Source organism: Salmo trutta, chromosome 15 (genome assembly GCF_901001165.1).
Source record: "Salmo trutta chromosome 15, fSalTru1.1, whole genome shotgun sequence".
Classification (NCBI taxonomy): Eukaryota; Metazoa; Chordata; class Actinopteri; order Salmoniformes; family Salmonidae; genus Salmo; species Salmo trutta.
Genome location: NC_042971.1, coordinates 63,165,698 through 63,193,067, shown reverse-complemented (window position 1 = coordinate 63,193,067; position 27,370 = coordinate 63,165,698). Strand labels below are relative to the sequence as shown.

General features: G+C 43.5%; 1 protein-coding gene across 4 annotated transcripts in view; it reads right to left on the bottom strand.

Moving 5' to 3' along the window:
* The window catches only part of palm2akap2 (PALM2 and AKAP2 fusion), a 166,338-nt gene that overhangs the window by 52,339 nt on the left and 86,629 nt on the right, over nucleotides 1–27,370 (bottom strand). For 3 of the 4 annotated variants that reach the window (XM_029692452.1, XM_029692451.1, XM_029692453.1), the window contains exons 7-8: nucleotides 26,295–27,080; nucleotides 10,168–10,241 (exon numbers count right to left, since the gene is read on the bottom strand). In XM_029692452.1, the coding sequence (XP_029548312.1) occupies nucleotides 10,168–10,241; nucleotides 26,295–27,080 (860 nt within the window). Of the gene's footprint in view, nucleotides 1–10,167; nucleotides 10,242–24,216; nucleotides 27,081–27,370 lie in introns of those variants that run through there. The other variant, XM_029692455.1, reaches the window with a different exon arrangement.

Genomic DNA, 27,370 nt, shown 5'->3' with positions numbered 1-27,370 from the left:
CCATCCTGCTTTTTGTACCACCTCCTGGTAGCACCGGAGCGGAACACGGCCCCCCAGTGGGGGGGGAAAACAATAACAAACACAGTACACACAGCAGACTCTCTAGAACAATGACGTTGTGCAACAATAGACTAACTAACTGGTGATAAGTGAGAGGCACTGGCATAATGCAGTTTCTCTGGACCCCGGCAAGTTCGGAGTTCGCCCCCCCTCCCCCTCCCCCACCACGCCCCCCCCCTCCCCCACCCCGCCCCCCCCCTCCCCCACCACGCCCCCAACCCCACTCCCTAAAATAAAAATGTAATGCGTCAGCCAAGCAGCCACTCACAAAGAATAGACTTCCGGTCCCTGTCCATGGTGCTGTTATTGCGACATGTCTATGAGGCTGCCTATCGAATCGATGATTAGCTTTCTGTGGCGCCAAGGTATGTATTTTTTTATTTTTTTTATTTTTTTTTATTTCACCTTTATTTAACCAGGTAGGCTAGTTGAGAACAAGTTCTCATTTACAACTGCGACCTGGCCAAGATAAAGCAAAGCAGTTCGACACAATACAACAACACAGAGTTACACATGGAGTAAACAAGTGAACAGTCATTAACACAATAGATAAAGTCTATATTCAGTGTGTGTAAATGAGGTAGGATTAGGGAGGTAAGGCAATAAATAGGCCATAGTGGCGAAATAATTACAATATAGCAATTAAACACTGGAGTGATAGATGTGCAGAAGATGAATGTGCAAGTAGAGATACTGGGGTGCAAAGGAGCAAGATAAATAAATAAATACAGTATGGGGATGAGGTAGGTAGATAGATGGGCTGTTTACAGATCGGCTATGTACAGGTGCAGTGATCTGTGATCTGCTCTGACAGCTGGTGCTTATAGCTAGTGAGGGAGATATGAGTCCCCAGCTTCAGGGATTTTTGCAGTTCGTTCCAGTCATTGGCAGCAGAGAACTAGAAGGAAAGGCGGCCGAAGGAGGAGTTGGCTTTGGGGGATGACCAGTGAAATATACCTGCTGGAGCTCGTGCTACGCGTGTACATGTAGCCTATAGCTTTGCTTTAGCTAGTGCTTCTACATCTGCATTGCTTGCTGTTTGGGGTTTTAGGCTGTGTTTCTGTATAAGCACTTTGTGACATCTGTTGATATGATTTGTATAAATGTTTATTGGTAGGCCAATTTTGGTCATAATGGTCACTTTGTTAAGCCTAATATTTCACGAAGCTACAGTATATATGATACTGCACTGGTGACATTTAGACTTCTGGCTAGTGGCAATAATGTAATTAATTGTTTCAGTAATTCAAGTTAAAAATTCAAATAACTGATCGCCTACCTGAACTTGCCAGACATGAGCCATCTCTGCACTCTCTCCCAGCTTGGATAGAAAGTTGTTGTGTGTAAAACCAGTCTATTACTGCCAAATAATACAGTCAGTCCACCCTCAAATCATTAGTTTACTAGGGATTATTTCATTATGCAGTGTAGCCTACTACCTATAGCTATATACAGCATTAAGCTGCTATTTATACACTTTTAATACAAATTACACATCAAATAGAATAACAATTATACTCAAGTATTCTTTGCTGCGTCTCTCTCTCTCTCTGTGTCTGTCTTTTTCTCTTTCTTTCTCTGTGTCTGCCTGTCTCTCTCTTGTTTTCTACATGTAAGGACCGACGCTGGAGACGAGAAGCAAGTACAGGGAGCGAACATGTAAAGGAAAAAAGAAAATCAAACAAAACAGGAACAGCATCTGGGGGGGGGCAACAAAACAAAAATAAAGCTGACACGGGATCAAACTGAAGAACAGACAGATATAGATGGGGAAATCAACAAAGTGAAGGAGTCCAGGTGAGTCCAATGAAGCACTGATGCGTGTAATGATGGGCAGCCTGGCGCCCTCGAGCAACAGAGAGGGGAAGCTGGAGCAGGTGTGACAATACATAGAGGGCTATAGAAGCTACAGTTTGTCTCTCTTGTTTTCTACACAGAGGGTTATAATAGCTACTGCTTGTCTCTGTTCTTTTCTACATAGAGGGCTATAGTAGCTATAGTAGCTACTGCTTCTCTCTCTCTTGTTTTCTACATAGAGGGCTATAGTAGCTATAGTAGCTACTGCTTCTCTCTCTCTTGTTTTCTACATAGAGGGCTATAGTAGCTATAGTAGCTACTGCTTCTCTCTCTCTTGTTTTCTACATAGAGGGCTATAGAAGCTATAGTAGCTACTGCTTCTCTCTCTCTTGTTTTTCTACATAGAGGGCTATAGAAGCTATAGTAGCTACTGCTTCTCTCTCTCTTGTTTTCTACATAGAGGGCTATAGTAGCTATAGTAGCTACTGCTTCTCTCTCTCTTGTTTTCTACATAGAGGGCTATAGTAGCTACTGCTTCTCTCTCTTGTTTTCTACATAGAGGGCTATAGAAGCTATAGTAGCTACTGCTTCTCTCTCTCTTGTTTTCTACATAGAGGGCTATAGAAGCTATAGTAGCTACTGCTTCTCTCTCTTGTTTTCTACATAGAGGGCTATAGTAGCTATAGTAGCTACTGCTTCTCTCTCTCTTGTTTTCTACATAGAGGGCTATAGTAGCTATAGTAGCTACTGCTTCTCTCTCTCTTGTTTTCTACATAGAGGGCTATAGAAGCTATAGTAGCTACTGCTTCTCTCTCTTGTTTTCTACATAGAGGGCTATAGTAGCTATAGTAGCTACTGCTTCTCTCTCTCTTATGTCCCTACATAGAGGGCTATAGTAGCTATAGTAGCTACTGCTTCTCTCTCTCTTGTTTTCTACATAGAGGGCTATAGAAGCTATAGTAGCTACTGCTTCTCTCTCTCTTGTTTTCTACATAGAGGGCTATAGAAGCTATAGTAGCTACTGCTTCTCTCTCTCTTGTTTTCTACATAGAGGGCTATAGAAGCTATAGTAGCTACTGCTTGTCTCTCTCTTGTTTTCTACATAGAGGGCTATAGAAGCTATAGTAGCTACTGCTTCTCTCTCTCTTGTTTTCTACATAGAGGGCTATAGTAGCTATAGTAGCTACTGCTTCTCTCTCTCTTGTTTTCTACATAGAGGGCTATAGTAGCTACTGCTTCTCTCTCTTGTTTTCTACATAGAGGGCTATAGAAGCTATAGTAGCTACTGCTTCTCTCTCTCTTGTTTTCTACATAGAGGGCTATAGAAGCTATAGTAGCTACTGCTTCTCTCTCTTGTTTTCTACATAGAGGGCTATAGTAGCTATAGTAGCTACTGCTTCTCTCTCTCTTGTTTTCTACATAGAGGGCTATAGTAGCTATAGTAGCTACTGCTTCTCTCTCTCTTGTTTTCTACATAGAGGGCTATAGAAGCTATAGTAGCTACTGCTTCTCTCTCTCTTGTTTTCTACATAGAGGGCTATAGAAGCTATAGTAGCTACTGCTTCTCTCTCTTGTTTTCTACATAGAGGGCTATAGTAGCTATAGTAGCTACTGCTTCTCTCTCTTGTTTTCTACATAGAGGGCTATAGAAGCTAGTAGCTACTGCTTCTCTCTCTTGTTTTCTACATAGAGGGCTATAGAAGCTATAGTATCTACTGCTTCTCTCTCTCTTGTTTTCTACATAGAGGGCTATAGTAGCTACTGCTTCTCTCTCTCTTGTTTTCTACATAGAGGGCTATAGTAGCTATAGTAGCTACTGCTTCTCTCTCTTGTTTTCTACATAGAGGGCTATAGAAGCTATAGTAGCTACTGCTTCTCTCTCTCTTGTTTTCTACATAGAGGGCTATAGTAGCTATAGTAGCTACTGCTTGTCTCTCTCTTGTTTTCTAAGTCGAGGGCTATAGTAGCTATAGTTTGCTCCTGCCTCACCTTGCTATTTTGTGTGCAAATGTTTTCACCACGGCCTGTAGGCCTAGTAATGACATCCCAGACAGTATTTCCTGAGACATTGTGCATTAGATGTCCATTGTGCAGCACACAATTTAAACGTAGTCTCGAATGATGCATGCCAGATATCCCAGAGATAAGGGACCGTTTGTAACCGCACAACTCAAACGCAGGTTCACCAGTATGAACGAAATCGCAAACCAACCACTTTTTGTTTGAGCCCTCAAGAACCGTTGTTGCTAAATATGATAAATGTGTCGCATCTGCCAATTTCTTGTCTTTCCAGCATCCAGACGACTTGTTCCCAGAGCTTCCTACACAGTTGATCTCTTTCCATCTCTTTCCATAACGTGTTGAGGCAGGTAATTAAGGAGTACGAGAGGCTCAATTCAAGATGTTGCAGAACGCGGCTGTATTTGAAGCACCGCTCCCTTTCGCCCAGTTTCCCTGACGTTGCTACGTCAATCTATTTTAACCGTCCCTGTAAGTTGTCGCTTCTGTGGAGAGATTTTTTTTCTAAACTAAAATGTATAAATAACTACCTAAGAAGCAATAGGCTCTTGGTCTGAAATTGATTTATAAAACCTTTTTAATTTCCATGTGTACTAGGAAGCTCAGTGTTTGTTTCTTAGCTTCCTAGTACATGTGGAAATTAAAAATATTTATTATGAACTTTTTGGAGGGTTACTGTCAAAATTATTTATGAAAAAAATACATAAATAGACCTTGATGACAGTTACATGGCCCCCCAATAGCTTGTGTGTTAGCTAGATATCCTTTGGGTGGTGGACAATTCTTGATACACACGGGAAACTGTTGAGCGTGAAAAAACCCCAGCAGCTTTGCAGTTCTTGACACACTCAAACCGGTGCGCCTGGCACCTACTACCATACCCCGTTCAAAGGCAACCATTCACCGTCTGAACGGCACACATACACAATCAATGTATCAACTGTCTCAAGGCTTAAAAATCCTTCATCTACACTGATTTGAAGTGGATTTACAAGTGACATCAATAAGGGATCATATCTTTCACCTGGATTCACCTGGTCAGTCTGTCATGGAAAGAGCAGGTGTTCCTAATGTTTTGGTACACTCAGTGTATTTCCAGTCCATTTCATCATTCGGAGAGATGTCACAGTGACATCTGCTCATGCAGTCTTTGACCTGTCTGAGATGACCGACCTATTCAAACCTTGAAAAAGCTTTGGGGATGACTAAAAACTTAATGTATAGAAGGAGATGGGAGGAGGTAGAGACAGGGGAGGGGGAGTGAGGTAGAGGCAGGGGAGGAGGAGCGAGGTAGAGGCAGGGGAGGGGGAGTGAGGTAGAGACAGGGGAGGGGGAGTGAGGTAGAGGCAGGGGAGGGGGAGTGAGGTAGAGACAGGGGAGGGGGAGTGAGGTAGAGGCAGGGGAGGGGGAGTGAGGTAGAGGCAGGGGAGGGGGAGTGAGGTAGAGGCAGGGGAGGGGGAGGAGGTAGAGGCAGGGGAGGGGGAGTGAGGTAGAGGCAGGGGAGGGGGAGTGAGGTAGAGGCAGGGTTAGGAGGAGTGAGGTAGAGGCAGGGGAGGGGGAGTGAGGTAGAGGCAGGGGAGGGGGAGTGAGGTAGAGGCAGGGGAGGGGGAGTGAGGTAGAGGCAGGGTTAGGAGGAGTGAGGTAGAGGCAGGGGAGGAGGAGTGAGGTAGAGGCAGGGGAGGGGGAGTGAGGTAGAGGCAGGGGAGGAGGAGGGAAGTAGAGGCAGGGGAGGAGGAGTGAGGCAGGGGAGGGGGAGTGAGGTAGAGGCAGGGGAGGAGGAGTGAGGTAGAGGCAGGGGAGGAGGAGTGAGGTAGAGGCAGGGGAGGAGGAGTGAGGTAGAGGCAGGGGAGGAGGAGTGAGGTAGAGGCAGGGGAGGAGGAGTGAGCTAGAGGCAGGGAAGGAGGAGGGAAGTAGACGCAGGGTTAGGAGGAGTGAGGTAGAGGCAGGGTTAGGAGGAGTGAGGTAGAGACAGGGGAGGAGGAGGGAAGTAGAGGCAGGGTTAGGAGGAGTGAGGTAGAGGCAGGGGAGGGGGAGAGAGGTAGAGGCAGGGGAGGAAGAGTGAGGTAGAGGCAGGGGAGGAGCAGTGAGGTAGAGGCAGGGGAGGGGGAGTGAGGTAGAGGCAGGGTTATGAGGAGTGAGGTAGAGGCAGGGGAGGGGGAGTGAGGTAGAGGCATGGTTAGGAGGAGTGAGGTAGAGGCAGGGTTAGGAGGAGTGAGGTAGAGGCAGGGGAGGAGGAGTGAGGTAGAGGCAGGGGAGGTGGAGTGAGGTAGAGGCAAGGGAGGAGGAGTGAGGTGGAGGCAGGGGAGGAGGAGGGAAGTAGAGGAAGGGTTAGGAGGAGTGAGGTAGAGGCAGGGTTAGGAGGAGTGAGGTAGAGACAGGGGAGGAAGAGTGAGGTAGAGGCAGGGGAGGGGGAGTGAGGTAGAGGCAGGGGAGGGGGAGTGAGGTAGAGGCAGGGGAGGAGGAGTGAGGTAGAGGCAGGGGAGGAAGGTGAGGTAGAGGCAGGGGAGGGGGAGTGAGGTAGAGGCAGGGGAGGGGGAGTGAGGTAGAGGCAGTGGAGGAGGAGTGAGGTAGAGGCAGGGGAGGGGGAGTGAGGTAGAGGCAGGGGAGGGGGAGTGAGGTAGAGGCAGGGAAGGAGGAGTGAGGTAGAGGCAGGGGAGGAAGGTGAGGTAGAGGCAGGGGAGGGGGAGTGAGGAAGAGGCAGGGGAGGGTGAGACACCAGAATAAATGGTTAAGTAAGACAGTACTGGCTATAGTAATATGCTAAGTAAGACAGTACTGGCTATAGTAATATGCTAAGTAAGACAGTACTGGCTATAGTAATATGCTAAGTAAGACAGTACCGACCATAGTAATATGCTAAGTAAGACAGTACTGACCGTAGTAATATGCTAAGTCAGACAATACCGGCCGTAGTAATATGCTAAGTAAGACAGTACTGGCTATAGTAATATGCTAAGTAAGACAGTACAGTAATATGCTAAGTAGGACAGTACTGGCCATAGTAATATGCTAAGTAAGACAGTACTGGCCATACTAATATGCTAAGTAAGACAGTACTGGCCATAGTAATATGCTAAGTAAGACAGTACTGGCCATAGTAATATGCTAAGTCAGACAGTACCGGCCATAGTAATATGCTAAGTAAGACAGTACTGGCCATAGTAATATGCTAAGTAAGACAGTACCAGCCATAGTAATATGCTAAATAAGACAGTACAAGCCATAGTAATATGCTAAGTAAGACAGTACCAGCCATAGTAATATGCTAAGTAAGACAGTACCAGCCATAGTAATATGCTAAGTAAGACAGTACCGGCCATAGTAATATGCTAAGACAGTACCGGCCATAGTAATATGCTAAGTAAGACAGTTCTGGCTATAGTAATATGCTAAGTAAGACAGTACCGGCCATAGTAATATGCTAAGTAAGACAGTACCGGCCATAGTAATATGCTAAGTAAGACAGTACTGGCCATAGTAATATGCTAAGTCAGACAGTACCAGCCATAGTAATATGCTAAGTAAGACAGTACTGGCTATAGTAATATGCTAAGTCAGACAGTACCAGCCATAGTAATATGCTAAGTAAGACAGTACCGACCATAGTAATATGCTAAGTAAGACAGTACTGGCTATAGTAATATGCTAAGTAAGACAGTACTGGCTATAGTAATATGCTAAGTAAGACAGTACTGGCTATAGTAATATGCTAAGTCAGACAGTACCAGCCATAGTAATATGCTAAGTAAGACAGTACTGGCTATAGTAATATGCTAAGTAAGACAGTACTGGCCATAGTAATATGCTAAGTAAGACAATACCGGCCATAGTAATATGCTAAGTAAGACAGTACTGGCTATAGTAATATGCTAAGTCAGACAGTACCAGCCATAGTAATATGCTAAGTAAGACAGTACAGTAATATGCTAAGTAGGACAGTACTGGCCATAGTAATATGCTAAGTAAGACAGTACAGTAATATGCTAAGTCAGACAGTACTGGCCATAGTAATATGCTAAGTAAGACAATACCGGCCATAGTAATATGCTAAGTAAGACAGTACCAGCCATAGTAATATGCTAAGTAAGACAGTTCCGGCCATAGTAATATGCTAAGTAGGACAGTACTGGCTATAGTAATATGCTAAGTAAGACAGTTCTGGCTATAGTAATATGCTAAGTCATACAGTACCAGCCATAGTAATATGCTAAGTAAGACAGTACTGGCTATAGTAATATGCTAAGACAGTACCGGCCATAGTAATATGCTAAGTAAGACAGTACTGGCCATAGTAATATGCTAAGTAAGACAGTACTGGCTATAGTAATATGCTAAGTCATACAGTACCAGCCATAGTAATATGCTAAGTAAGACAGTACTGGCTATAGTAATATGCTAAGTCAGACAGTACCAGCCATAGTAATATGCTAAGTAAGACAGTACTGGCTATAGTAATATGCTAAGTAAGACAGTACTGGCCATAGTAATATGCTATGCTAAGTCAGACAGTACTGGCTATAGTAATATGCTAAATAAGACAGTACTGGCCATAGTAATATGCTATGCTAAGTCAGACAGTACTGGCTATAGTAATATGCTAAGTAAGACAGTTCTGGCCATAGTAATATGCTAAGTCAGACAGTACTGGCCATAGTAATATGCTAAGCTAGTTTAGCTATTGGAGGCCATATTGTTAGTGTCTGTGCAGTATCTACCTGTATTGCTGCTAATTCTCTGTGTGATCAATACTGGACTCTATCTTCAGGTCTTTATAAACCACAACACATAGTTGTTCAAAAAGGAACTAATACATCTGGAAAAAACCTGTTCTAAAGACATCTGGACTTGTTCTTGTCGGACAGACCTGTGGCGACTCTCTAACCACTGGCCTGGACTACATGATCCTCCCTTATCAACCCAGCTGGTCTTTAATCTGTTCCTAGACCAGTCATTACTCTGGTCTTTAATCTGTTCCTAGACCAGTCATTACTCTGGTCTTTAATCTGTTCCTAGACCAGTCATTACTCTGGTCTTTAATCTGTTCCTAGACCAGTCATTACTCTGCTGGTCTTTAATCTGTTCCTAGACCAGTCATTACTCTGGTCTTTAATCTGTTCCTAGACCAGTCATTACTCTGGTCTTTAATCTGTTCCTAGATCAGTCATTACTCTGTTGGTCTTTAATCTGTTCCTAGACCAGTCATTACTCTGGTCTTTAATCTGTTCCTAGACCAGTCATTACTCTAGTCTTTAATCTGTTCCTAGACCAGTCATTACTCTGGTCTTTAATCTGTTCCTAGACCAGTCATTACTCTGGTCTTTAATCTGTTCCTAGACCAGTCATTACTCTGCTGGTCTTTAATCTGTTCCTAGACCAGTCATTACTCTGGTCTTTAATCTGTTCCTAGACCAGTCATTACTCTGGTCTTTAATCTGTTCCTAGACCATTCATTACTCTGGTCTTTAATCTGTTCCTAGACCAGTCATTACTCTGGTCTTTAATCTGTTCCTAGACCAGTCATTACTCTGGTCTTTAATCTGTTCCTAGACCAGTCATTACTCTGGTCTTTAATCTGTTCCTAGATCAGTCATTACTCTGCTGGTCTTTAATCTGTTCCTAGACCAGTCATTACTCTGGTCTTTAATCTGTTCCTAGACCAGTCATTACTCTGTTGGTCTTTAATCTGTTCCTAGACCAGTCATTACTCTGGTCTTTAATCTGTTCCTAGACCAGTCATTACTCTGGTCTTTAATCTGTTCCTAGACCAGTCATTACTCTGGTCTTTAATCTGTTCCTAGATCAATCATTACTCTGGTCTTTAATCTGTTCCTAGACCAGTCATTACTCTGCTGGTCTTTAATCTGTTCCTAGACCAGTCATTACTCTGGTCTTTAATCTGTTCCTAGACCAGTCATTACTCTGGTCTTTAATCTGTTCCTAGACCAGTCATTACTCTGTTGGTCTTTAATCTGTTCCTAGACCAGTCATTACTCTGTTAAATTCTACTAACTGTTAGTCAGAATCACATAATACTTTCCTCCTTTTGCTGTCAGTGAATGAACTGCCAACAACAACTGCTCCCAGGGCTCTGATGACGTGGATGCCGATTAAGGCAGCCCCCCTCACCTCTGATTCAGAGGGGTTGAGTTAAATACGGAAGACACATTTCAGTTGAATACATTCAGTTGTGCAACTGACTATGTATCTCCGTTTCCCCAGATAGATAGATAGAGAGATAGATAGAAAGAAGGGGGTGGATTGGTATACATGGATAGATATTAAGGGACTCACCATAGCAGTGATGGCTGGTTTAGACACCATCCTGTTTCCTGTAGACATGGTTACTTGAGGAGTCTGTCCTTTACCTAGAGAAAGAACACCGTCACATTGGTGAGATCATCTTTATTAATGTCACCATCGTCCTCCTCCTCGTCAACAATATCACCATCATCATCCTCCTCCTCGTCAACAATATCCCCATCATCATCCTCCTCCTCGTCAACAATATCACCATCATCATCCTCCTCCTCGTCAACAATATCATCATCCTTCTCCTCGTCAACAATATCACCATCATCATCCTCCTCCTCGTCAACAATATCCCCATCATCCTCCTCCTCCTCGTCAACAATATCCCCATCATCATTGGGTAGAGGTGACAGGTAGCCTAGCGGTTAGAGCATTGGGCCAGTAACCGAAAGGTCACTGGTTCGAATACAGTAATACAGTTTACTGTAGCAGGAATACTCTAACCATTTACTGTAGCAGGAATACTCTAACCATTTACTGTAGCAGGAATACTCCAACCATTTACTGTAGCAGGAATACTCTAACCATTTACTGTAGCAGGAATACTCTAACCATTTACTGTAGCAGGAATACTCCAACCATTTACTGTAGCAGGAATACTCTAACCATTTACTGTAGCAGGAATACTCCAACCATTTACTGTAGCAGGAATACTCCAACCATTTACTGTAGCAGGAATACTCCAACCATTTACTGTAGCCCCTGGGAATACTCTAACCATTTACTGTAGCAGGAATACTCCAACCATTTACCTTTAGCAGGAATACTCCAACCATTTACTGTAGCAGGAATACTCTAACCATTTACCTTTAGCAGGAATACTCCAACCATTTACTGTAGCAGGAATACTCCAACCATTTACTGTAGCCCCTGGGAATACTCCAACCATTTACTGTAGCAGGAATACTCCAACCATTTACCTTTAGCAGGAATACTCTAACCATTTACCTTTAGCAGGAATACTCCAACCATTTACTGTAGCAGTAATACTCCAACCATTAACTGTAGCAGGAATACTACAACCATTTACTGTAGCAGTAATACAAGCATTGTATTAACATTGTATATTGGCCCAGTTTACCAGTCGCCCTCCCTGGCCCTCTCACATAGAGGAAAGCAGGCCTAAATCCTGAGGGACATGTGAGGTGGATGTGGTCAGGTGGCACCCTGGTCCCCATGTGTTAGCCCTGTTCAAAAGTAGTGCACTACGTAGGAAGTAGGGTGCCATTTGGTATGTGGCCATAGTGTGTTCCAGGAGCAGCTGGATCTGTTGCCATGACTCCTATCCTCTCCATGTTCCCCAGCGTGTCCTTCTATAAGGTGTTTGTCATCCCACCACTGAAGCATTGTTTTACACAGATACACCTGCTGCCTATGATGCGTGCAAATACTTATTATACTGTGTACACTACGCTGTGTCCTGAGCATTTGACAAATAAACTTTGATATGGTCAGATTCAATCAAAACACACTTTGGAAAAATCTCCCTATCGCTCATTACCTGATCACAGTACTTAGATGAAAAGAGCATCCAGCACACTGCTCTTGCTAGTATCACTGTTGTTTATGATGAAAAGAGAAACCAGCACACTGCTCTTGCTAGTATCACTGTTGTTTATGATGAAAAGAGCATCCAGCACACTGCTCTTGCTAGTATCACTGTTGTTTATGATGAAAAGAGAAACCAGCACACTGCTCTTGCTAGTATCACTGTTGTTTATGATGAAAAGAGAAACCAGCACACTGCTCTTGCTAGTATCACTGTTGTTTTTTTTAAGCTTAATATATTGGCCACTTGGAAGCTTTACGAGGTCGATACGTAAAGATTCAATAAAACAATAGTGATACAAGCAAGAGCAGCTAAATCATATCTCTCTGTTACCATGCACCTGCAACAAGATAGCTTGGATGTGCGAGTGTCTTTTTTGAATTTTGATCACAGTACTTTAAATGTGTTTTTTTTGTTGTTGTATGGTGCAAGAACAATGTATTTTTTCTGCAGCGTGGGTTTGATTGAATATGTAATTGAAGAGACCTCCTGCAGTACCAACCTGAGGCTGTTGGGGGCACCCTAGAGATACATTTGGACACAGCACTGTGCTGTACCTGCTCTGGGTGGGATATTAGGCCAATTAGGATATCATCCCCACACACAGAATACATGTGGAGGGTAATAAGCCATTTTTATTATGTTGTCAAATGAGTTAAAAACAGGATAGATGTCCCAAAGGTATATAATCTGTTGTAGACAGCACCACCACCAAACTGTTGTCAAGTCAGGTGTGTCCTGCGTATTGATTGATCCTTGACTGTGGCGGTTAGTGTCACACTATCGTACATACTAAACATAGACACTAGCCATGGGCTCACACAGGTCTCAGTGTGTTCCAATGGGCACAGACGTCAGTTCAACGTCTAGTTTAGATCTACATTTGGTTGATTGTCAACTAATTTGAATTCATCGTGAATTTAGGTTAAAAGTTGGGTGGAAAAAAAACGAAATTACCTGACTACTAAATTAAATCAGTTTTCCACGTTGAAGTGTGTGTGACGTTAGCTGAAGTGTGTGTGACGTTAGTTAAAGTGTGTGTGACGTTAGTTAAAGTGTGTGTGACGTTAGTTGAAGTGTGTGTGACGTTATTTGCAGTGAATGTGACGTTAATTACAATATGTGTGACATCAGTTGAGTAGAGGACAGTAGAGGGTGTGATAGAGTAGAGGTAGAATAGTGGTAGAGTAGAGTAGAGGTAGAGTAGTGGTAGAGTAGAGTAGAGGTAGAGTAGAGGTAGAGTAGTGGTAGAGTAGTGGTAGAGTAGTGGTAGAGTAGTGGTAGAGTAGAGTAGTGGTAGAGTAGTGGTAGAGTAGTGGTAGAGTAGTGTAGAGTAGTGGTAGAGTAGTGGTAGAGTAGTGGTAGAGTAGTGGTAGGGTAGAGTAGTGGTAGAGTAGTGGTATAGTAGAGTAGTGGTAGAGTAGTGGTAGAGTAGAGTAGTGGTAGAGTAGAGTAGTGGTAGAGTAGAGTAGTGGTAGAGTAGTGGTAGAGTAGTGGTGTAGTAGTGGTAGAGTAGAGTAGTGGTAGAGTAGAGTAGTGGTAGAGTAGAGTAGTGGTAGAGTAGTGGTAGAGTAGAGTAGAGGTAGAGTAGAGGTAGAGTAGTGGTAGAGTAGTGGTAGAGTAGAGTAGAGGTAGAGTAGAGGTAGAGTAGTGGTAGAGTAGTGGTAGAGTAGTGGTAGAGTAGTGGTAGAGTAGAGTAGTGGTAGAGTAGTGGTAGAGTAGTGGTAGAGTAGAGTAGTGGTAGAGTAGTGGTATAGTAGAGTAGTGGTAGAGTAGTGGTAGAGTAGTGGTATAGTAGAGTAGTGGTAGAGTAGTGGTAGAGTAGAGTAGTGGTAGAGTAGAGTAGTGGTAGAGTAGTGGTAGAGTAGTGGTGTAGTAGTGGTAGAGTAGAGTAGTGGTAGAGTAGAGTAGTGGTAGAGTAGAGTAGTGGTAGAGTAGTGGTAGAGGTAGAGTAGTGGTAGAGGTAGAGCAGAGTAGTGGTAGAGTAGTGGTGTAGTAGTGGTAGAGTAGAGTAGTGGTAGAGTAGAGAACAGGTAGAGCAGAGTAGTGGTAGAGTAGTGGTGTAGTAGTGGTAGAGTAGAGTAGTGGTAGAGTAGAGTAGTGGTGTAGTAGTGGTAGTGGTAGAGTAGAGTAGTGGTAGAGTAGAGTAGAGTAGTGGTAGAGTAGTGGTGTGGTAGAGGTAGAGTAGAGGTAGAGTAGTTGTAGAGTAGTGGTAGAGTAGTGGTAGAGTAGTGTTAGAGTAGTGGTAGATTGGTGGTATAGAAGTGGTAGAGTAGTGGTAGAGTAGAGGTGGAGTAGTGGTATAGTAAAGTTGTGGTAGAGTAGTGGTAGAGTAGAGTAGTGGTAGAGTAGAGTAGTGGTAGAGAAGAGAACATGTAGAGCAGAGTAGTGGTAGAGTAATGGTAGAGTAGTGGAATAGTAGTTGTAGAGTAATTGTCAATTTGTGGTGTAGTAGTTGTTGAGTAGTGGTAGAGTAGTGGTAGAGTAGAGTAGTGGTAGAGTAGAGTAGTGGTAGAGTAGTGGTAGAGTAGAGGTAAAGTAAAGTTGTGGTAGAGTAGAGTAGTGGTAGAGTGGAGTAGTGGTAGAGCAGTGGTAGAGTAGTGGTAGAGTAGAGGTGGAGTAGTGGTATAGTAAAGTTGTGGTAGAGTAGTGGTAGAGTAGAGGTATAGTAAAGTCATGGTAGAGTAGTGGTATAGTAAAGCTGTGGTATAGTAGAGTAGTGGTAGAGTAGAGTAGTGGTAGAGTAGTGGTAAAGTAGAGTAGTGGTAGAGTAGTGGTAGAGAAGTGGTAGAGTAGTGGTAGAGTAGTGGTAGAGTAGTGGGATAGTAAAGTAGTGGTAGAGCAGCATAGTGGTAGAGTAGAGTAGTGGTAGAGTAGAGTAGTGGTAGAGAAGAGAACATGTAGAGCAGAGTAGTGGTAGAGTAATGGTAGAGTAGTGGAATAGTAGTTGTAGAGTAATTGTCAATTTGTGGTGTAGTAGTGATGGAGTGGTGGAATAGTAGTGGTTGAGTAGTGGTTGAGTAGTGGTAGAGTAGAGTAGTGGTAGAGTAGAGTAGTGGTAGAGTAGTGGTAGAGTAGTGGTAGAGTAGTGGTAGAGTAGAGGTAAAGTAAAGTCGTGGTAGAGTAGAGTAGTGGTAGAGTGGAGTAGTGGTAGAATAGAGTTAGTGTAGTGGTATATTAGTGGAATAGTAGTAGTATTGTAACTGTAGAGTAATTGTCAATTAGTGGTGTAGTAGTGGTTAAGTAGCGGTAGAGTAGAGTAGTGGTAGAGTAGTGATAGAGTAGAGTAGTGGTAGAGTAGTTGTAGAGTGGAGTAGTGGTAGAGTAGAGTAGTGGTAGAGTAGTGGTAGAGTAGAGAAGTGGTAGAGTAGTGGTAGAGTAGAGTAGTGGTAGAGTATTGGTAGAGGAGTGGTAGAGGAGTGGAAGAGTAGCGGTAGAGTAGTGGTAGAGTAGAGGTAGAGTAGAGTAGAGTAGAGTAGTGGTAGAGTAGAGTAGTGGTAGAGTAGAGGTAGAGTAGAGTAGTGGTAGAGTAGAGGTAGAGTAGTAGTAGAGTAGTGGTAGAGTAGTGGTAGAGTAGTGGTAGAGTAGCGGTAGAGTATTGGTAGAGTAGAGGTAGAGTAGAGTAGAGTAGAGTAGTGGTAGAGTAGAGTAGTGGTAGAGTAGTGGTAGAGTAGTGGTAGAGTAGTGGTAGAGTAGTGGTAGAGTAGAGTAGTGGTAGAGTAGAGGTAGAGTAGTGGTAGAGTAGTGGTAGAGTAGTGGTAGAGTAGTGGTAGAGTAGTGGTAGAGTAGAGGTAGAGGAGTTGTATAGTATTGGTAGAGTAGAGTAGTGGTAGAGTAGTGGTAGAGTAGAGGTAGAGTAGTGGTAGAGTAGAGGTAGAGTAGTGGTAGAGTATTGGTAGAGTAGTGGTATAGTAGAGTAGTGGTATAGTAGTGGAAGAGTAGTGGTGGAGTAGAGGTAGAGTTGAGTAGTGGTATAGTAGTGGTAGAGTAGTGGTAGAGTAGTGGTAGAGTAGAGGTAGAGGAGTTGTATAGTATTGGTAGAGTAGAGTAGTGGTAGAGTAGAGTAGTGGTAGAGTAGTGGTGTAGTAGTGGTAGAGTAGAGGTAGAGTAGTGGTAGAGTAGAGGTAGAGTAGTGGTAGAGTAGTGGAAGAGTAGTGGTAGAGTAGTGGTACATTGGTGGTATAGTAGTGGTTGAGTAGTGGTAGAGTAGAGGGGGAGTAGTGGTATACTAAAGTCATGGTAGAGTAGTGGTAGAGTAGAGTAGTGGTAGAGTAGTGGTAGAGTAGAGGTAAAGTAGAGTAGTGGTAGAGTAGAGGTATAGTAAAGTCGTGGTAGAGGAGTGGTAGAGTAGTGGTATAATAAAGTCGTGGTAGAGTAGTGGTAGAGTAGAGTAGTGGTAGAGAAGTGGTAGAGAAGTGGTAGAGTAGTGGTAGAGTAGATTAGTGGTAGAGAAGTGGTAGAGAAGTGGTAGAGTAGAGTAGTGGTAGAGTAGATTAGTGGTAGAGAAATGGTAGAGTAGTGGTAGAGTAGATTAGTGGTAGAGAAATGGTAGAGTAGTGGTAGAGTAGATTAGTGGTAGAGAAATGGTAGAGTAGTGGTAGAGTAGATTAGTGGTAGAGAAATGGTAGAGAAATGGTAGAGTAGAGTAGTGGTAGAGTAGTGGTAGAGTTGTGGTAGAGTAATAGTAGAGTAGTGGTAGAGTAATAGTAGAGTAGTAGTAGAGTAGTGGTAGAGAAGTTGTAGAGTAGAGTAGTGGTAGAGTAGTGGTAGAGTAGTGGTATAGTAGTGGTAGAGTAGTGGTGATTGGTGGTATAGTAGTGGTTAGGTAGCGGTATAGTAGGGGTAGAGAAGCAGTAGAGTAGTGGTTGAGTAGAGTAGGGATAGAGTAGTGGTGGAGTAGAGTAGTGGAAGAGTAGTGCTATAGTAAAGTCGTGGTAGAGTAGTGGTAGTAAAACAGAGGTAGAGGAGAGTAGTGGTAGAGTAGTGGTAGAGTAGTGGTAGAGTAGAGTAGTGGTAGAGTAGTGGTAGAGTAGTGGTAGAGTAGTGGTAGAGTAGTGGTATTGTAAAGTTGTGGTAGAGTAGTGGCATTGTAGTTGTATAGAAGAGGTAGAGTGGTTGTAGAGTAGTGGTATAGTAGTGGTGTAGTAGTGGTAGAGTAGTGGTACAGTAGTTGTAGAGTATTGGTATAGTATTGGTATAGTAGTGGTAGAGTAGTGCTTGTGTAGAGGTGGAGTAGTGGTAGAGTAGTGGTATAGGAGTGGTAGAGTAGAGGTGTATTAGTGGTATTGTAGTTGTAGAGTAGTCGTATAGGAGTGGTAGAGTAGAGGTGTAGTAGTGGTAGAGTAGTTGTAGAGTAGTGGGAGAGTAGTGGTAGAGTAGAGCAGTGGTAGAGTAGTGGTAGAGTAGTGGTAGAGTAGAGTAGTGGTAGAGTAGTGGTATTGTAAAGTCGTGGTAGAGGAGTGGTAGAGTAGTGTAGTGGTATAGTAGTGGTAGAGTAGTGGTAGAGTATTGTAATGGTAGAGTAGTGGTAGGGTAGTGGTAGTGGAGTGGTATAGTAGTGGTAGAGTAGTGGTAGAGTAGTGGTAGAGTATAGTTATGGTAAAGTAGTGGTAGAGTAGTGGTATAGTAGTGGTAGAGTAGTGGTAGAGTAGAGGTAGAGTAGTGGTAGAGTAGAGGTAGAGCAGTGGTGGAGTAGAGGTAGTGTTGTGGCAGAGTAGAGGTAGTGTAGTGGTGGAGTAGTTGTAGAGTAGAGTTGTGGTAGAGTAGTGGTAGAGTAGAGTAGTGGTAGAGTAGAGTAGTGGTAGAGTAGAGTAGTGGTAGAATAGAGTAGTGGTAGAGTAGTGGTAGAGTAGAGGAGTGGTAGAGTAGTGGTATAGTAAAGTTGTGGTAGAGTAGTGTTTAAGTAGAGTAGTGGTAGAGTAGAGTAGTGGTTAAGCAGTGGTAGGGTAGATTAGTGGTAGAGTAGAGTAGTGGTTGAGCAGTGGTAGGGTAGATTAGTGGTAGAGTAGAGGTATAGTAGTGGTAGAGTAGTGGTTGAGTAGTGCTTGTGTAGAAGTGGAGTAGTGGTAGAGTAGTGTTATTGGAGTGGTAGAGTAGAGGTGTAGTAGTGGTAGAGTAGTTGTAGAGTAGTGGTAGAGTAGAGCAGTGGTAGAGTAGAGCAGTGGTAGAGTTGTGGTAGAGTGGTGGTAGAGTATAGTAATGGTAGAGTGGTGGTAGAGTAGTGGTAGAGTAGGTGTATAATAGTGGTAGTGCAGTGGTAGAGTAGTGGTAGAGTAGTGGTAGAGTAGTGGTAGAGTAGTGGTAGAGTAGTGGTAGTGTAGTGGTAGAGTAGAGTAGTGGTAGAGTAGTGGTAGAGTAGTGGTAGAGTAGTGGTAGAGTAGTGGTACAGTGGTGGTGTAGTAGTGGTAGAGTATTGGTTGAGTAGTGCTTGTGTAGAAGTGGAGTAGTGGTAGAGTAGTGTTATAGGAGTGGTAGAGTAGAGGTGTAGTAGTGGTAGAGTAGTTGTAGAGTAGTGGTATAGTATTGGTAGAGTAGTGATATGGTAGTGTTATAGTAGCTGTACAGTTGTGGTATAGTAGTGGTAGAGAAGCGGTAGAGTAGTTGTAGAATAGTGTTAGAGTGGTTTTAGAGTAGTGGTAGATTGGTGGTATAGTAGTGGTTAAGTAGTGTTATAGTAGTTCTAGAGTGGTGGGAGAGTAGTGGTATAGTACTGGTATAGTAGTGGTAGAGTAGTTGTAGAGTAGTGGAAGAGAAGCGGTAGAGTAGTGGTAGAGTAGTGGTATAGGAGTTGTATAGTAGTGCTATAGAAGTGATAGAGTAGTGGTAGAGTAGTGGTAGAGTAGGGTAGTGGTAGAGTAGTGGTATAGTAAAGTCGTGGTAGTGTAGTGGTATAGTAGAGTAGTGGTAGAGTAGTGGTAGAGTAGTGGTAGAGTAGTGGTATAGTAGAGTAGTGGTAGAGTAGTGGTATAGTAGAGTAGTGGTAGAGTAGAGTAGTGGTAGAGCAGTGGTTGGGTAGAGTAGTGGTAGAGTAGTGGTTGGGTACAGTAGTGGTAGAGTAGTGGTATAGTAGAGTAGTGGTAGAGTAGTGGTAGATTAGAGTAGAGGTAGAGTAGTGGTAGAATAGAGTTGTGGTAGAGTAGAGTTAGAGTAGTGGTAGAGTAGTGGTAGAGTAGTGGTAGAGTAGTGGTAGAGTAGAGTTAGAGTAGTGGTAGAGTAGTGGTAGAGTAGTGGTAGAGTAGAGTTAGAGTAGTGGTAGAGTAGTGGTAGAGTAGTGGTAGAGTAGAGTTAGAGTAGTGGTAGAGTAGTGGTAGAGTAGTGGTAGAGTAGTGGTAGAGTAGAGTTAGAGTAGTGGTAGAGTAGTGGTAGAGTAGTGGTAGAGTAATGGTAGAGTAGAGTTAGAGTAGTGGTAGAGTAGTGGTATAGTAAAGTCGTGGTAGAGTAGTGGTATAGTAGAGTAGTGGTAGAGTAGTGGTATAGTAGAGTAGTGGTAGAGTAGAGTAGTGGTAGAGCAGTGGTTGGGTAGAGTAGTGGTAGAGTAGTGGTTGGGTACAGTAGTGGTAGAGTAGTGGTATAGTAGAGTAGTGGTAGAGTAGTGGTAGATTAGAGTAGAGGTAGAGTAGTGGTAGAATAGAGTTGTGGTAGAGTAGAGTTAGAGTAGTGGTAGAGTAGTGGTAGAGTAGTGGTAGAGTAGTGGTAGAGTAGAGTTAGAGTAGTGGTAGAGTAGTGGTAGAGTAGTGGTAGAGTAGAGTTAGAGTAGTGGTAGAGTAGTGGTAGAGTAGTGGTAGAGTAGAGTTAGAGTAGTGGTAGAGTAGTGGTAGAGTAGTGGTAGAGTAGTGGTAGAGTAGAGTTAGAGTAGTGGTAGAGTAGTGGTAGAGTAGTGGTAGAGTAGAGTAGAGTAGTGGTAGAGTAGTGGTAGAGTTAGAGTAGTGGTAGAGTAGTGGTAGAGTAGTGGTAGAGTAGTGTGCTGATTTTGGAAGATGTTAGAAAAAGAATCATAGCAAAGACACAGGAGGAAGGACACAGTGGAGAAATCTGTTTATTAGACAAGTTAATTTAGATAGAGATTCACTGCTACAACAGACCAGACCACTGACTGACTGACTAACTGACTGGCTGACTGACTGACTGGCTGACTGGCTGGCAGACTGGCTGACTGACTGACTGGCTGACTGATTGGCTGACTGACTGGCTGACTGACTGACTGGCTGACTGGCTGACTGACTGGCTGACTGGTTGACTGACTGGCTGACAGGCTGGACTGAAAGGATTGAAGGAAGAATGGAGGTGAATGTGTTTGTAAGACATTAGAGACAGTGTGAGTAATTCTCCTAATCAGATGAAAGGAAACAGGACGGTGAAACAAAATCAAATGACTCCTCAGCTTAACAAAACTAAAGCATTTGTTAGTTTGTTGTTGTCAGTTTGGGTTGAAAAGTGGTTTGTTTCACGGTTGTTATTGTTTACCACAGAACAGTGAGATGTTCTTTACACATCTCAGAAGCTCTGTTGGTTCTGAAACCTACGACTGTGTCCTATTCCCTACACTACTTTAGACCAGAACCGTGTGGAACCCTATTCCCTATATAGTGCACTACTTTAGTCCAGAGCCCTATGGAACCCTATTCCCTATATAGTGCACTACTTTAGACCAGAACCCTATTGAACCCTATTCCCTATATAGTGCACTACTTTAGACCAGAGCCCTATAGAACCCTATTCCCTATATAGTGCACTACTTTAGACCAGAGCCCTATGGAACCCTATTCCCTATATAGTGCACTACTTTAGACCACAGTCCATGAGGGGTAGGGCTGTTTTGGTGACCATATTACCGCCACACCAGCAGTCATATTCCATGTGACCGTTTAGTCATGGTTGAGAGAAGTGTGCAGAGTTATCATCAAGGCAAAGTGATGGCTACTTTGAAGAATCTCTAATATCAAAAAATAGATGTTGATTTGTTGGAACACATTTTTCTGGGTTACTGCATGATTCCATATGTGTTATTTCATAGTTTTGATGTCTTCACTATTATTCTACAATGTAGAAAATAGTAAAAATAATGAAAAACCCTTGAATGAGTAGGCATGTCCAAACTTTTAACTGGTACTATATATATATATATATAGATAGTACCAGATAGATAGTGTTCATTATTTTTACTATTTTCTACATTGTAGAATAATATATATATATATATATGTATATGTGAAGTATAGCAGTGTTGTTCTGTTGCTTCATAGCGAGGCCAGACCCCATAATACTTGTAAACTAAGGTCTGGTTACTCTGCCATACAAACTGGACCTCAGTAGACCTTCAGCACAACTCTCACTACACTATGTCACACTATCAACTCAATGACATGTTATAACCATCACTACACTATGTCACACTATCAACTCAATGACATGTTATAACCCTCACTACACTATGTCACATTGTCAACCCAATATAGTGCTGTAACCCTCACTATACTATTTCACATGTTATAACCCTTACTACACTATGTCACATTATCAACCCAATGACATATTATAACCCTCACTACACTTTGTCACATGGTTAACCCAATGACATGTTATAACCCTCACTACACTATGTCACATTATCAACCCAATGACATGTTATAACCCTCACTACACTATGTCACATTATCAACTCAATGACATGTTATAACCCTCACTACACTATGTCACATTATCAACTCAATGACATGTTATAACCCTCACTACACTATGTCACATTATCAACTCAATGACATGTTATAACCCTCACTACACTATGTCACATTATCAACTCAATGACATGTTGTAACCCTCACTACACTATGTCACATGGTTAACCCAATGGCATATTATAACCCTCACTACACTTTGTCACATGGTTAACCCAATGACATGTTATAATCCTCACTACACTATGTCACATTATCAACGCAATGACATGTTATAATCCTCACTACACTATGTCACATTATCAACCCAATGACATGTTATAACCATCACTACACTATGTCGCATTATCAACCCAATGACATGTTATAACCATCACTACACTATGTCGCATTATCAACCCAATGACATGTTATAATCCTCACTACACTATGTCGCATTATCAACCCAATGACATGTTATAAACCTCACTACACTACATCACATGGTTAGGTATAATCTCTCAACATCAGTGCCCGACCTCACTAATGCTCTTGTGGCTGAATGGAAGCAAGTCTCCACAACAACGTTCCAGCATCTAGTGGAAAGCCTTCCCAGAAGAGTGGAGGCTGTTATAGCAGCAATGTTCCAACATCTAGTGGAAAGCCTTTCCCAGAAGAGTGGAGGCTGTTATAGCAGTAATGTTCCAACATCTAGTGGAAAGCCTTCCCAGAAGAGTGGAGGCTGTTATAGCAGCAAAGGAGGGACCAACTCCATATTAATGCCCATGATTATGGAATGAGATGTTCGACGAGCAGCTGTCCACATACTTTTGGTTATGTAGTGTAGAAAGTGTTTAGGAGTGGCTAATAGATAGTGTTCAGGTATTCCATATAGATAGTGTTCAGGAGTGGCTGATAGATAGTGTTCAGGTGTTCCAGATAGACAGTGTTCAGGAGTGTCTGATAGATAGTGTTCAGGAGTGGCTGATAGATAGTGTTCAGGTGTTCCAGATAGATAGTGTTCAGGAGTGGCTGATAGATAGTGGTCAGGTGTTCCAGATAGACAGTGTTCAGGAGTGGCTGATAGATAGTGTTCAGGTGTGGCTGATAGATAGTGTTCAGGTATTCCATATAGATAGTGTTCAGGAGTGGCTGATAGATAGTGTTCAGGTGTTCCAGATAGACAGTGTTCAGGAGTGGCTGATAGATAGTGTTCAGGTGTTCCAGATAGATAGTGTTCAGGAGTGGCTGATAGATAGTGTTCAGGTGTTCCAGATAGACAGTGTTCAGGAGTGGCTGATAGATAGTGTTCAGGTGTTCCAGATAGACAGTGTTCAGGAGTGGCTGATAGATAGTGTTCAGGTGTTCCATATAGATAGTGTTCAGGAGTGGCTGATAGACAGTGTTCAGGAGTGGCTGATAGATAGTGTTCAGGTGTGGCTGATAGATAGTGTTCAGGTGTTCCAGATAGATAGTGTTCAGGTGTTCCAGATAGATAGTGTTCAGGTGTTCCAGATAGATAGTGTTCAGGAGTGGCTGATAGATAGTGTTCAGGTGTTCCAGATAAATAGTGTTTAGGTGTGGCTGATAGATAGTGTTCAGGTGTTCCAGATAGATAATGTTGAGGTGTTCCAGATAGATAGTGTTCAGGAGTGGCTGATAGATAGTGTTCAGGTGTTCCAGATAAATAGTGTTTAGGTGTGGCTGATAGATAGTGTTCAGGTGTTCCAGATAGATAGTGTTCAGGTGTTCCAGATAGATAGTGTTCAGATGTTCCAGATAGATAGTGTTCAGGAGTGGCTGATAGATAGTGTTCAGGTGTTCCAGATAGACAGTGTTCAGGAGTGTCTGATAGATAGTGTTCAGGAGTGGCTGATAGATAGTGTTCAGGTGTTCCAGATAGATAGTGTTCAGGAGTGGCTGATAGATAGTGGTCAGGTGTTCCAGATAGACAGTGTTCAGGAGTGGCTGATAGATAGTGTTCAGGTGTGGCTGATAGATAGTGTTCAGGTATTCCATATAGATAGTGTTCAGGAGTGGCTGATAGATAGTGTTCAGGTGTTCCAGATAGACAGTGTTCAGGAGTGGCTGATAGATAGTGTTTAGGTGTTCCAGATAGATAGTGTTCAGGAGTGGCTGATAGATAGTGTTCAGGTGTTCCAGATAGACAGTGTTCAGGAGTGGCTGATAGATAGTGTTCAGGTGTTCCAGATAGACAGTGTTCAGGAGTGGCTGATAGATAGTGTTCAGGTGTTCCATATAGATAGTGTTCAGGAGTGGCTGATAGACAGTGTTCAGGAGTGGCTGATAGATAGTGTTCAGGTGTGGCTGATAGATAGTGTTCAGGTGTTCCAGATAGATAGTGTTCAGGTGTTCCAGATAGATAGTGTTCAGGTGTTCCAGATAGATAGTGTTCAGGAGTGGCTGATAGATAGTGTTCAGGTGTTCCAGATAAATAGTGTTTAGGTGTGGCTGATAGATAGTGTTCAGGTGTTCCAGATAGATAATGTTGAGGTGTTCCAGATAGATAGTGTTCAGGAGTGGCTGATAGATAGTGTTCAGGTGTTCCAGATAAATAGTGTTTAGGTGTGGCTGAAAGATAGTGTTCAGGTGTTCCAGATAGATAGTGTTCAGGTGTTCCAGATAGATAGTGTTCAGATGTTCCAGATAGATAGTGTTCAGGAGTGGCTGATAGATAGTGTTCAGGAGTGGCTGATAGATAGTGTTCAGGTGTTCCAGATAAATAGTGTTTAGGTGTGGCTGATAGATAGTGTTCAGGTGTTCCAGATAGATAATGTTGAGGTGTTCCAGATAGATAGTGTTCAGGAGTGGCTGATAGATAGTGTTCAGGTGTTCCAGATAAATAGTGTTTAGGTGTGGCTGATAGATAGTGTTCAGGTGTTCCAGATAGATAGTGTTCAGGTGTTCCAGATAGATAGTGTTCAGATGTTCCAGATAGATAGTGTTCAGGAGTGGCTGATAGATAGTGTTCAGGAGTGGCTGATAGATAGTGTTCAGGAGTGGCTGATAGATAGTGTTCAGGTGTTCCAGATAAATAGTGTTTAGGTGTTCCAGATAGATAGTCTTCAGGAGTGGCTGATAGATAGTGTTCAGGTGTTCCATATAGATGGTGTTCAGGTGTTCCATATAGATGGTGTTCAGGTGTTCCAGATAGATAGTGTTCAGGTGTTCCAGATAGATAGTGTTCAGGAGTGGCTGATAGATAGTGTTCAGGTGTTCCAGATAGATAGTGTTCAGGAGTGGCTCATAGATAGTGTTCAGGAGTGGCTGATAGATAGTGTTCAGGAGTGGCTGATAGATGGTGTTCAGGTGTTCCAGATAGACAGTGTTCAGGAGTGGCTGATAGATAGTGTTTGTGTTCCAGATAGATAGTGTTTAGGTGTTCCAGATAGATAGTGTTCAGGTGTTCCAGATAGACAGTGTTCAGGAGTGGCTGATAGATAGTGTTCAGGTGTTCCAGATAGACAGTGTTCAGGAGTGGCTGATAGATAGTGTTCAGGTGTTCCAGATAGATAGTGTTTGGTGTGGCTGATAGATAGTGTTCAGGAGTGGCTGATAGATAGTGTTCAGGTGTTCCAGATAGACAGTGTTCAGGAGTGGCTGATAGATTGTGTTCAGGTGTTCCAGATAGATAGTGTTCAGGAGTGGCTGATAGATAGTGTTCAGGAGTGGCTGATAGATAGTGTTCAGGTGTGGCTGATTGATAGTGTTCAGGAGTGGCTGATAGATAGTGTTCAGGTGTTCCATATAGATAGTGTTCAGGTGTGGCTGATAGATTGTGTTCAGTTGTTCCAGATAGATAGTGTTTAGGTATTCCAGATAGATAGTGTTCAGGAGTGGCTGATAGATAGTGTTCAGTTGTTCCAGATAGATAGTGTTCAGGTGTTCCAGATAGACAGTGTTCAGGAGTGGCTGATAGATAGTGTTTAGGTGTGGCTGAGAGATAGTGTTCAGGTGTTCCAGATAGATAGTGTTTAGGTATTCCAGATAGATAGTGTTCAGGAGTGGCTGATAGATAGTGTTTAGGTGTTCCAGATAGATGGTGTTGAGTTATGAGCCAATCTAAATGACACACAAACACCCAAATTGACCCTTTCATCTTCAAATCCAGTTCTGTAACAAACAGTGTCTACCTATTACTGTTAAGGTTAGACGATCAAGTTAAAGGACTGTGTTGTAGCCTATTTCTTACAGACAATTTCTTTCTTGACGTGTCATGCTTGTTCTGATGATGTGCTGTTGTCTATTCTCATTGTTGATTATTATTCCAAAATAAACAGTTAGCAACCACCACACTATAATGTGTTGTTTACACATAAACTAGCAACTGACTGTCCAACCCAACCCCTACTCTGGTCTGCTCTGGTCCGCTCTGGTCTGGATGGCAGTGTTGTCCTCCGGTGTGAGGTTTCCCCTAGCTAAAGATCTAGGATCAGCTGACCCTCGCCCAATCCTGTCCTTAACCGTTCATTGGGGGAAAGGAACAACTGACCCAAGGTCAGTGTCTAGGGTCAACTCAGACAGGCCAGAGATGAGACGGGATGCTTATGCTTTCCCAGCTCACAGAGGGGGGTCAAGGTTTGGACACAACCAGCTCACAGAGGAGAGAGGTTGTAGGTCAAAGGTCAGATAAAGAGAGTAATGTAACCCCAGCCAGGTCCCAGAGGTCAGGTGGAGGTTCTGTTAGTAGCCATGAGGAGGAAGAGGATGAGGAAGAGGAGGAGGAGGGTTTAGGGAGGAGGAAGATCAGAGCCTTGATAAACCAACGAGCTCTTCCCTCCCGGGCAGTCCCAGGGGAAAAAAAAACAGAGAGTTGTGGGTAGTGTAGTTAAAGTAATGAGGTCACATGATACTACAGCAGCGGCAGGGCTTTTTCTTCTCTATACCTGCTGGGGAGGGGAGTTCCTTGGTGGCCGTGGCAGAGCTCTCGTCCTTCCCCTCTGACGACAGTTCGGTGGTGTCACTGAGCGGTCGCGCGCCAGACACCAGGTCGGCGGCGTTGCCGTCGATTACGGAGTAACCGTCGGTGACTGTTTTCTCCCGTAACGACTTCTCGTCGTCGTCGTCGATCAGGACGATCTCAGCCTTGATGGTGCCGTCGAATCCCAGCAGCCTCTTGGTTTCATCCTGGTCGTCTACATTATGGTAGCCCATGAAGATCATGGTGACCGGCTTCTCCGCCGTTGCCTGGGGAGCCTCCATCACCTCACCCTCGTAGGTCACCTCCCGACGGGGTGAAGGCTGGGTGGTGATAGGGGCGCCTGGAGCTTGGGGCACCTTGTGGGCCATGGTGGTAGGGCTACGAATGGCTGGGGGGTTGGTGTAGATGGTATGGAGCTCATCTGTGCGGTCAGCGGAGCTGGGGGAGGTTTTGGTGTCACCAGCGCCAACAGGGGTGACAGTAACCTTAGCCTTTCCCCCCTCGGCCTTGCCGGCAGGCACCCCGACCCGCTGCATCAGCTCGTCCACCTGTTGGGAGCTCCAGGGGTGAACCCCATTCTCCAGGGTGGTGGACCCCCCCGAGCGGACCTCATAGACAACCTTCCTGCCGTCGTCGAAGACCTTGACCCCACGCTGGGGCACCTCGTCAGGGCTGACGGAAGACGCTGACAGGATCCTGGTGTCGCCTGTCTTCCTGTCCTTCTCCACGTTGATCTCCATGGCGTACATCGCTACAGACAGACAGACAAGGGGAGACCATACAGCATATTACAACTAAAATATTATCACAGACAAAGATTACAGCACGTTACCGCTAAAATATTCTCATAGACACACAGAATACAGCATATTACCGCTAAAACATTATTATAGACACATAGAATACAGCATATTACAGCATATTACATATTACAGTATGTTACCACATGGTTGCAATATGGTTACTACGTTAGTACAGCAGGACAAAATATGATCAACACATTTTTCCCGACACACCATTCTCCATCAACACACTGGTGTT